At 43.1% G+C, this 12,081-nt stretch overlaps 1 protein-coding gene across 3 annotated transcripts in view; it reads right to left on the bottom strand.

Moving 5' to 3' along the window:
- LOC122540896 (SMAD family member 3) overlaps window positions 1–12,081 on the bottom strand; it is a 119,465-nt gene that overhangs the window by 27,335 nt on the left and 80,049 nt on the right. For all 3 annotated transcript variants that reach the window (XM_043677172.2, XM_043677171.2, XM_043677173.2), the window contains 3 exons: window positions 11,409–11,602; window positions 4,090–4,224; window positions 920–994 (listed from right to left, as the gene is read on the bottom strand). In XM_043677172.2, coding sequence (XP_043533107.1) covers window positions 920–994; window positions 4,090–4,224; window positions 11,409–11,602 — 404 coding nt within the window. The remainder of the gene's footprint in view (window positions 1–919; window positions 995–4,089; window positions 4,225–11,408; window positions 11,603–12,081) is intronic.

Below are 12,081 nucleotides of genomic sequence, written 5' to 3'. Positions count from 1 at the left end.
AGGGGGGAGAGAGAGGGGGGAGAGAGAGAGAGGGGAGAGAGAGGAGAGAGGGGAGAGAGAGAGAGGAGGGGAGAGAGAGAGAGGAGAGGAGAGAGAGAGAGAGAGAGAGAGAGAGAGAGAGAGAGAGGAGAGAGAGAGAGAGGGGAGAGAGAGAGAGAGAGGGAGAGAGAGAGAGAGAGGAGAGAGAGAGAGAGAGAGAGGGAGAGAGAGAGAGAGAGGGGAGAGAGAGAGAGAGAGAGGGGAGAGAGAGAGAGAGGGGAGAGAGAGAGAGAGAGAGAGAGAGAGGGGAGAGAGAGAGAGAGGGGAGAGAGAGAGAGAGGGGAGAGAGAGAGAGAGGGGAGAGAGCGAGGTAGAGCGAGGTAGAGCGAGGTAGAGCGAGGTAGAGCGAGGTAGAGCGAGGTAGAGCGAGGTAGAGCGAGGTAGAGCGAGGTAGAGCGAGGTAGAGCGAGGTAGAGCGAGGTAGAGCGAGGTAGAGCGAGGTAGAGCGAGGTAGAGCGAGGTAGAGCGAGGTAGAGCGAGGTAGAGCGAGGTAGAGCGAGGTAGAGCGATCACTTGAAGGAGCCTTCAGGAATATGGCAGCCAGAATTGTCAACCCATTCCCATGACAGCAGGGGAGTAAACACTGGGGCAGAATTACACTTGGCATTTTGACACTGCACATGAGAAAAGCGAGATGTAAATAATTTTCCCTCAACCCTGCCAATCCAAGGTGCCCAATGTTTTAGGTAAAAATCTGCTTCCAGAGGGAGAAACAGTGTTTAAATCACAAGCTCATATTTCCTCCAATTCCAACCACACGTGAATTATGACTACAAAGTCAGCAGTTAGAATACTTGATTTGAATTGGTCAGCACACACCCACAACTCTCTTAATTTGAGTCTCTGAGATTTGACGTCCGACTCCCTTGTCACACATTACCTGTATCCATGCTATGGTTCATCTGATGGTCACTAGTTTCTCCATCCTCACTTATGTAACCTGGAGGTGGTGTCTCTGATCAAGAGAAAAGGAAGTAGCATTTTAAATGCTTGAACAAACACACAGACCCACACTTTGAACATCAGGATGGGCTAAATCTTGTTTCAACAAGTTTCAGTTATAGAGTCATACAGCACTGAAATAGACCCTTCAGTCCAACTAGTCCATGCTGACCATATTCCCAAAGTAAACTAATCCCACCTGCCTGTGTTTGACCCATATCTCTCAATCTTTTCTATTCATGAACTTATCCAAATGTCTTTTAAATGTAGTAACTGCACCTGCATCCACCATTTCCTCTGGCAGTTCATTCCACACACTAACCACTGTGTAAAAAACATTGCCCCCATGTCCTTTTTAAATCTTTCTCCTCTCACCTTAAACATATGCTCCCTTAGTTTTAAATTCCCCCACCTTAGCAAAAAGACTTTTGCTATTCACCTCATGATTCTATAAACCTCTATCAGGTTAGCACACGTCCTTCTGCACTCCAGTGAGAGAAGTCCCAATCTATTTTTATAACTCAAACTTTCCATTCCTGGTTAATACACTGGTAAATCTTTCTGAACCTGCCACACTTTAATAATATCCTTTCTATAACAGGGCAACCAGAAAACTGCATGCAGTACTCCAGAAGAGGCCTCACCAATGTCCTATACAGCCTCAACAGGATGTCCCAATTCCTATACTCAAAAGTCTGAGCAATGAAGGCAAGCGTGCTAAACACTTTCTGACAACCCCGTCTACCTGTGATGCAAATTTCAAAAAAATATGTACTTGAACCCTTCAGTCTCTCTCTTCCACAACACTATCCACTTCAATAGTTTCTGCTCTTTTATCAGAAGCTCCAGTTTCATCATACTGCACCTGACAATTCCAAAGTTCATCATGACCCTATTATATTTAGACATGTGACATCCTGAAATGGTTACTTTACCATTGTCAAACTTGGTTTACTGATGATGCATTTAATAAATTGGGTTTTATATTCCATGTTTATATACAATGAATTTGTTTAAATTATTCACATTCAGACTGAAATACTATCTGCTTTGTGCGTCATGCTTAAGCCAATTTTCAGCTCAATGCATTAGTTCAAGCAAGGTGTTCATCATGATCAAGCACTTCTCAAGCCCTGGACATCCTCTGGATTTGGGTGTCTATTTTTCATCTTAGAAACCAGTTGCCAGCATCTTATGCAAGCTAAAAACATAATCAGACGTGGAAAGAATACACTGCTTTGTACACAGTATAATTAAGACTTCTGCCACCCACTTACATTTTGTACAGTAACCAATAACTGCATGCTCATGATTACTTTCAAGTGTTATTTGCTGTTACTGAACAGAACCCTGAACTTGATATAAAAGATGGAAATGCTGATAATTTGAAGTAACAACAAAAAAAAGATAAGAGAGACAAATAAGTGAGTCTTTGGGTGGAAATCCTGTGTCAGGGCAAATCTGATGCATGACTCATCAATTTAGGTTCTCAAGTGAAGAGAGGTTGAGAGGAAAGTTGTAAACTCAACAAATAGGAAGAAAAAGTGTCAAGAAGGTATATCATAGTCACTCCTCAGTGAGGTAATGTAGACATCAGACATATTGTTAACTGGTGAGGAAAAGGAGTGAGGAGGATATATTGAAACACACTGCTCCTTTGATGCCTTGTTCAAATAGAATTATAATCTTTAAATGTTGGCTCAGTACTCAGTCCAGGTTGTGCAATAGCTGTCATAGAGATCTAATTTGTTACTTGTTGATTCATTCTGACCAACAAATAAGTTGGCCATTTGCAACCCTTTCCCCTTCCATAGATATTGACTATTGGTGGGCTCCAGCTCCATGGTGATTGGTCACAGCCCAGCCATTTCTCATGTAACAATTATCGCAGTGTCACTGGATAGTAATCAGGAACAGTAAACCTCAACTATTTCTGTTCTCTCAGCTCAATTGTAGAGATTAAGCCACTTCTAGGACCAGACAACTCTGCATAGGTCAGGAACTGAACCCGGAACCTTAGACATTGAATGGCTACCACAGTTAGCTATTATGACAGTAGCTTGGTATACTTAACTCCCAGTTAGTCTGGATTTTCATGCAGTCACCAACTTACAAATACAACACACATCACAGTTAAAAATGGACACAGTGGTGAAAAATATTAGGCGGCACGGTGGCACAGTGGTTAGCACTGCTGCCTCACAGCGCCTGAGACCCGGGTTCAATTCCCGCCTCAGGCGACTGACTGTGTGGAGTTTGCACGTTCTCCCCGTGTCTGCGTGGGTTTCCTCCGGGTGCTCCGGTTTCCTCCCACAGTCCAAAAGATGTGCAGGGTCAGGTGAATTGGCCATGCTAAATTGCCCGTAGTGTTGGGTAAGGGGTAAATGTAGGGGTATGGGTGGGTTTCGCTTCGGCGGGTCGGTGTGGACTTGTTGGGCCGAAGGGCCTGTTTCCACACTGTAATGTAATCTAATGTAATCTAATCTAAATCTAAGCTTCTTGCAGTATGGAAAGAATCAAAATTACGGCTCCCTGTGATGTGTATTTACAAGCACCTCTGGACAGTGGAGCTTGGTCTAAGGAAAATATCATTGACCATATCAGAAAATACAGAACTTGAAAACTCTCAGCATAGAATAAATAAGCATCTTTTCTGTAGATTTTCAGGCTTACACATCAGGAGTTGAGATAATGGTGAGTGATGACCCCATTTTCTTTGCAGTCATACCTCAGATTAGAACACCAGCCCCAGTCTTGAAAGAAATGCTGCACCTCTTTTAACACCAAGTTTAAAAGACTCACCAAAAGCTGCAGTGCACCACCATAGCTGTGCTCCTTTTATCAATTTATCACAGAGAGAGGTTTTAAAAACATTCACAAACTGTAGGCAATATCAAAAATCCCATGCAAGTGCACAGCCGCTGCTTCATGTAATGTGTTGCAATCTGATAACAAGCTAAAAGGTAAAGTTCTTCATATTCTGCTCCAAAACTGAGCCAATTATTTTCCTCTGTATTTATATTTTTTCTGCCAAATTTCAATTTCTAATGTCGCAAATAACAGGAAAAGTAATTTACCAGAAACTTTTCGTTAAGCACCATTTAGTACCTGGTATATAGTTGCTCTGTGGTTCGATACCTGCTGGGAAGTTTGTGTTTTCTGGGATGGAATGTGTATAGTCATCCAAGGGTGGGAATTCAGAGGGCACCTCTGTGTGCCTTGGCACAAGAACAGGAGGTAAAACTGTGAAAAAAGAAATACACAAACAATAGAAAGGACTCTATTTTCTTTTTAATCTGAGGCCAACACCTCAACGTCTCTAAAGTCATGTTCTTTCCAGTCTCTACTAGGGCGTTCCAGTGACAAGTGGGTGTAAGTTTGGCAAATCCTCATCTCAGTCATAATATTTTGGTTTAAGACCCTACTTCAAAACCTGAGTCATGGTATTGAGACTGGTGCAATACCGAGGCGAGTGTTTAAAGTACCACCCACCAATTTGAGGGGTTGTCTCTTCAAGTAGATGTTTAAGGTCAATTGAAGCTATTTACAAAAGCAGGCAGTTATTAATCAAACGGCATTCGAAATTACATTCAAGATAAGCATTGCTAAACTTATGGCACTAAGAGAATTAGGGATAAGGGGATTGTGCTGGAATGTGGGATTGAGGCAAGTGGTTGGAAAAGCAGACCCCAAAAGGGCAGATTGCCCCATTCTACTCCTATTTCATCTGCTCCTTGTATTGTTTGTAGAACTTTGTTATGTGTACCCTGGTTAATCTTGAAAATAAATATGGGTAACCAGAGGGTCACAATATGGGACTTTACAAATTATTTCTGCACATTATTTCTACATTTCTTTCCTGCTCCATTCTTCAACCCCATGCAAGGGTAGTCGGCATCAACCCAATCCACATGGCAGATTGTCTGTGCATTACAATCTTTATTCTGAGATATCACCACTTGTGGTTTTATAGTTTGTAATCATGTTGTCTGATCTTCACCCAACCGTCTAAACTCCCTCTTACACTCAGTTTATCAATACAAGTGAGGTTGGTTAATGACTGAAAGGAAAGACTAAACTGACTGGAGCAAAGCAGTTATAGAGGAGTGGCCTGTGAAATTATGAAAGAATTCAAATACAACAGAGATAAAGAGGATATTTCCATTTGGGGCGGATTCCAAAACTAGAGGTTATAAAGCATTTTAAAACATAGAACAACAATGGCAGGTATTTCTGGATATTATGCAGAAGGTGCAGGATCAGTTCATTCCCAAGAGGAAGAAAGATCCTAAGGGGATGCAGGGGCGGCTGTGGCTGACGAGGCAAGTTAAAGACTGTATAAAAGATAAAAGAGAAGTATGACATAGCAAAGATGAGCGGGAAGCCGGAGGACTGGGAAACATTTAAAGAGCAACAGAGGATAACTAAAAAGGCAATACGTGGAGAAAAAGAGGTATGAAGGTAAACTGGCCAAAAATATAAAGGAGGATAGTAAAAGCTTTTTTAGGTATGTGAAAAGAAAAAAAAAATGGTTAAGACTAAAATTGGGCCCTTGAAGACAGAAACTTGCTTGATGTGGGAGTTCCGTGATGTAGCTGATGTTCCTGACTCTTACACTTGCGAGAAGTGTGTCCAGTTGCAGCTCTTGTTTGACCACATGACGGCTCTGGAGCTACGGATGGACTCACTGTGGAGCATTTGCGATGCTGAGGAGGTCGTGGATAGCACGTAGAATGAACTGGTCACACCGCAGATTAGACTTGCTGAGGGAGACAGTGAATAGGTGACCAAGAGACGGAAAAAAAAAAGAGTAGGAAGGCAGTGCAGGTGTCCCCTACGGTCATCGCCCTCCAAAACAGGTATACTGTTTTGGATACTGTTGGGGGAGATGGCAGCAGTTGCCAAGATTATAGCACCGTGACAGGCACTGCTGTTCAGGAGGGCGGGAAAAAGACTCATAGGGCCATAGTCATAGGGGATTCTATTGTGTTCTGTGGTTCTATTCTGTTCTGGGGCTGAAAACGGGACTCCCGGATGGTATGTTCCCTCCCAGGTTCTCGGGTCAGGGATGTCATCAATTGGCTGCAGAGCATTCTGAAAGGGGAGGGTGAACAACCAATTGTCTTGGTGCATATAGGCACCAACGATATAAGTAAAAAACGAGATGAGTTCCTGAAAGAAGAATCAAAAGTAGCGATCTCGGGAGCTACAAGCTAGCCAGTGTAGAAATGAAAAAATAGGCAGGATGAACACCTGGGTTGATGCATGGTGGAGGAGGGAAGGGTTCAGATTTGTTGGACATTTGGACCGGTTCTGGGGAAGGTAGGACTACTACAAAATGGACGGTCTACATCTGAACTGGACTGGAATCAATGTCCTTGGGGAAGTTTTTGCTACTGCTGTTGGGGAGATTTTAAACTAATGCGGCAGGAGGCTGGGAACCAGAGGAGAAGGCTATTAGACAGCGAGGTGGAAACTGGAGACTGTAAGAGTCATGAAGATAACATTAATAAGGGGAAGAGTAGGCAAAGAGCAGATGAACACAAAATAACTGATGGCCTGAATTGCATCTACTTTAATGCAAGGAATATAGTGTGTAAGGCAGACGAATTTAGGACTTGGATTGGTGCCTGGGAGTATGACATTATTGCAATTGCAGAAACTTGGTTGAAGGAAGGGCATGATTGGCAACTAAATGTTCCAGGATATAGACGCCTCAGACAAGACAAGGAGGGAAGTAAAAGAGGGAGGAGTTGCATTGTAGGTCAGGGATGATGTCATGGCTGTGCTAAAGGAGGACACTATGGAGAGCTTGAGTAGTGAGGCATTATGGGTGGTGCTGAGGAATAAGAAGGGTGCAGTTACATTGTTGGGGCTGTATTACAGGCCACCCAACAGTGAGCGTGAGGTAGAAGAACAAATAGGTAAACAGATTATGGAAAGATATAGAGGCAATTGGGTAGTGGTGGTGGGAGACTTTAATTTTACCAACATTGACTGGGATACACTTAACGTCAGAGGTCTGGATGGGGTAGAATTTGTAAGAAGCGTCCAGGAGAATTTTCTAGAGCAGTATGTCAATAGTCCGACAAGGGAAGGGACCATATTGGATCTGGTACTGAGTAATGAGCCAGGCCAGGTGGTAGAGGTTGCGGTGGGGGATTTCTTTGGGAACAGTGACCACAATTCTGTACGTTTTAGAATACACATAAACAAAGATGAGAGTAGTCCTAAGGGAAGAATATTAAACTGGGCCAAGGCCAATTATATCAAAATTAGGCGGGAATTGGGAAATGTGGATTGGACACAACTATTTGAAGGGAAGTCCACATTTGATATGTGGGAGGCTTTCAAAGATAGGTTAAAGATAGTGCAGGATAAGCATGCCCATTGAACGCAAAGGATAGGAAGGGCAAGATTCATGAACCGTGGATGACAGGAGAAATCGTACAACTAGCCAAGAGGAAATGGGAAGCGCATATAAAGTCCAGGCAGCTAAGAACAGAATGGGCCTTGGAGGAATATCGGAAAAGTAGGACCAGTCTTAAAAGAGGAAATCAAGCGGGCTAAAAGGGGTTATGAAATAGCTTTTGCGAGCAGCATTAAGGAGAATCCCAAAGCATTTTATTCTTATACAAGAAGCAAGCGGGTAATTAGAAAAATGATTGGTCCACTAAAAGATAATGAAGGAAGGCTGTTTGTCGAACCTGAGAGAATGGGGTGAGATTCTTATTGATTAATTTTAATCAATGTTCACGGAAGAGAGGAACATGATGAATGTTGAAATTAGAGATAGAAGTTTGATTAGTCTGGATCACTTTGACATAAGTAGGGAAGATGTGTTGGGTATGCTAGAGGTTATTAAGGTGGGCAAATCCCCAGGACTGGATGGAATCTCTCTCTGGTTACTGAGGGAGGTGAGAGAGAAAATAGCTGGGGCCCTGACAGATATCTTTGTGGCATCCTTAAATACAGGTGAGGTGCCGGAGGACTGGAAGGTTGCTCATGTTGTATCCCTGCACAAGAAGGGAGAAGGGTAGTAGGGATATCCCGGGTAACTATAGACCAGTGAGCCTGACATCAGTGGTGGGGACATTGCTGGAGAAGGTACTGAGGGATAGGATCTATTTATATTTAGAAACGAATGGACTTATCAGTGATAGACAATATGGTTTTGTGTGGAGGAGATCATGCCTTACCAACTTAATAGAACTCTTTTGTGGAGTGACCAAGTTGACAGATGAAGGAAGGGCTGTTTATGTCATATACATGGACTTTAGTAAGGCATTTGAAAAGGTTCCTCATGGTAAATTAATAGAGAAAGTGAAGTCACATGGTATGCAGGGTATTCTAGCTGGGTGGATAAGGAACTGGTTGAGCAACAGGAGACAGAGTAGTAGTTGAAGGGAGTTTCTCGAAATGGGGAAAGGTGACCAGTGGTGTTCCACAGGGATCAGTGCTGGGGCCACTGTTGCTTGTGATATACATAAATGATATGGAAGAGGGCACTGTTGGTATGATCAGCAAGTTTGCAGATGACACGAAGATTGGTGGAGTAGCAGAAAGCATAAGGGACTATCAAAGAATACAGGAGAATATAGATAGACTGGAGAGTTGGGCGGAGAAGTGGCAGGTGGAGTTCAATCCAGACAAATGTGAGGTGATGCATTTTGGCAAGTCTAATTCTAGAGCGAATTATACAATGAACGGAAGAGCCTTGGGAAAAGTTGATGAGCAGAGAGATCTGGGAGTACAGATCTATTGTGCCTGAAGGTTGCTGCACAGGTGGATAGATTGGTCAAGAAGGCATATGGTATGTTTACCTTCATTGGACGGGGTATTGATTATAAGAGTTGGCAGGTCATGTTAAAATTGTACAAGACATTGGTTCAGCCACATTTAGAATACGGTGTACAGTTCTGGTCGCCACATTACCAAAAGGATGTGGATGCTTTGAAGAGGGTGCAGAGAAGGTTTACGAGGATGGTGCCTGTTACGGAAGGTGCTAGCTATGAAGAGAGATCAAGTAGGTTAGGTTTGTTTTCATTAGAAAAAAGGAGATTGAGGGGGGAGCTGATTGAGGTTTTCAAAATCATGAGAGGTGTAGACAGGGTGGATAGCAATAAGCTTTTTCCCAGGGTGAAGAATTCAATAACGAGAGGTCAGAGGTGGAAAGTTTGAGGAAGACACATGCGGCAAGTACTTCACACAGAGGGTGGTAGGTGTCTGGAATGCATTGTCAGCAGAGGTGGTAGAGGCAGGCACGGTAGATTCATGGACAAATGCATGGGTAGGTGGGGAGCAGAGGGATGCAGATGCTGAGGAATTGGGCGACAGGTTTAGATGGTAGATTTGGATCGACTCAGGCTTGGAGGGCTGAAGACATGTTCCTGGGCTGTAAATTTTCTTTGTTCTCTTTTGGGTGAATTTATTATGTGGGAACAAGGAAATAGCAGAAGAGTTGAATAGGTATTTTGGATCAGACTTCATTGGGGAAGTCACTAGCAATCGCCCAGGCTGAAGGACCTAGGGTAATAGATGAACTGAAGGGAATTTGTATTAGGCAGGAAATGGTGTTGGATAGTGTTAGATCTGAAGGCTGCTAAGTCCCCAGGACCTGATGGTCTGCATCCCAGGGTACTGAAGGAGGTGGCTCCAGGAATCATGGATGCATTGGTAATCATTTTCCAATGTTCTATAGATTCAAGATCAGTTCCTGTGGATTGGAGGGTGGCTAATGTTGTTGCACTTTTCAAAAAGGGATGGAGAGAAAAAAAACAGGGAATTATAGACCGGTTAGCCTGACGTCAGTGGTGGGAAGGATGCTGGAGTCAATTACAAAAATGAAATTACGACACATTTGGATAGCAGTAACAGGACAGGTCAGAGTCAGCATGGATTTACAAAGGGGAAATCATGCTTGACTAATCTTCTGGAATTTTTTGAGGATGTAATTATGAAGATGGACAAGGGAGAGCCAGTGGATGTAGTGTACCTGGATTTTCAGAAGGCCTTTGATAAAGTCCCACATAGGAGATTAATTAGCAAAATTAGGGCACATGGTTTGGGGGTAAACTACTGACTTGGACTGAAAATTGGCTGGCTGATAGGAAGCAAAGAGTAGTGATAAACGGGTCCCTTTCGGAATGGCAGGCAGTGACCAATGGGTACAAGGTTCAGTGCTGGGACCACAGCTGTTTACAATCTACATTAATGATATAGATGAAAGTATTAAAAGTAATATTAGCAAATTTGCTGATGACACAAAGCTGGTGAAATGTGGGGAGGATGTTCTGAGAATACAGGTTGACTTGGACAGGCTAGGTGAGTGGAAGGATGCATGGCAGATGCAGTTTAATGTGGATAAATGTGTGGTTATTCACTTTGGTGGCAAGAACAGGAAGGCAGATTACTATCTAAATGGAGTCAAGTTAGGTAAAGGGCAAGTACAACGAGATCTAGGTGTTTTGTGCATCAGTCAATGAAAGTAAGCATGCAGGTACAGCAGGCAGTGAAGAAAGCTAATAGCATGCTGGCCTTCATAACAATAGGAATTGAGTATAGGAGCAAAGAGGTCCTTCTGCAGCTGTACAGGGCCCTGGTGAGACTGCAACTGGATTATTGTGCGCAGTTTTGGTCCCCAAATTTGAGGAAGGACATTCTGGCTATTGAGGGAGTGCAGCGTAGGTTCACAAAGTCAATTCCCGGAATGGTGGGACTATCATATGTTGAAAGATTGGAGCGACTGGGCTTGTCTCCACTTGAGTTTAGAAGGCTGAGAAGGGACCTGAATGAGGTTATTAAAAGATTGGACACTCTGGAGGCAGGAGGCATGTTTCTGCTGATGGTTGAGTCCAGAACCAGAGGACACAGTTTAAAAATAACGGGTAGGCCATTAGAACAGAGTTGAGGAGAAACTTCTTCACCCAGACAGTGGTGGATATATGGAATGCTCTGCACCAGAAGGCAATGGAGGCCAAGTCTCTGGATACTTTCAAGAAAGAGATAGATAAGAGCTCTTAAAGATAGTGGAATCAAGGGTTATGAGGATGAGGCAGGAACAGAATATTGATTGTGGATGATCAGCCATGATCATAATGAATGGTGGTGCAGGCTCGAAGGGCCAAATGGACTACTCCTGCACGTATTGTCTATTAATACATGCAATATAGTGACTAACAAACCAATAAGGAATCTAGGATAAACTAAACTACTCAGACAGTGGTTATAACATAGAATTTGTTACTACAGGAAGTAGCAGAGGGAGACATAAAGCATGAAACTACATAGGTGCAAGGAGGAGAAAGGAATGGCAGATTATTCTGATAGAGTTCGGTGAAGTAGGGCTTTGTAGAGGTTCGTGTGGAGCATAAACATTAACATGAACCTATTAGATTGAATGAGTTGTTTCAGCATTGTACACATACCTGGTGTTTCCACTCTTTGGTAATGGTAAGGATTCACACAGACCTCATCCTTCTTCATGTGAAAGGCAAACTCACACATTTCCATGGCTCGAAGTTCATGGTGACTGTGGAGATCTGGCCAACGCCAAAGGCGACAGTAGATGACATGGGGCAGACCCTTCCGATGGGAAACTTGGAGCCTTCCATCAAGGGACCTAAGAAGCAAGTGTTACAAGTCAGTCACAAACTCAGGTTCAACAACAGGACACTTGCTCACAGCAGTGGGTGCACCTACACCAGATGACTACTATGGTAGAAGGTGGCAGCACACTATCAACCTCTCAAGGGCAATAAATGTTGCCTTTGCCAGTGTTGTTCATATACCACAAAAGGAAAAAAAAATCTTAACTTGCATCAAATTTTATTATTCATATGAGTAACTCTTAAATAACAATAAAGATGTGATTTGCCCAAGAATGAGTCACAAAAATACCAGTCAATTACTGCTGCTTAAAACAGACATAACGTAAATTACAAAATACATTGGAATGCTGCAGACACGCACCATTTCTTTCCATTTTAGTTTTGTTTGGGAGATTCGTGCTCAGAAGTGAAGAAACGTGGTTCCTGAAAAAGGAACATGTTTAGGGCAACATCTGGACTAAGTCAGGCACAGCAAGGCTCACACCTTCCA

Source organism: Chiloscyllium plagiosum, unplaced genomic scaffold (assembly GCF_037043375.1).
Source record: "Chiloscyllium plagiosum isolate Xiang-an unplaced genomic scaffold, Cpla_swu_hap1 HiC_scaffold_39, whole genome shotgun sequence".
Classification (NCBI taxonomy): Eukaryota; Metazoa; Chordata; class Chondrichthyes; order Orectolobiformes; family Hemiscylliidae; genus Chiloscyllium; species Chiloscyllium plagiosum.
The sequence above is the reverse complement of the archived record's forward strand: the minus strand, read 5'-3'. Positions and strand labels throughout refer to the sequence as shown.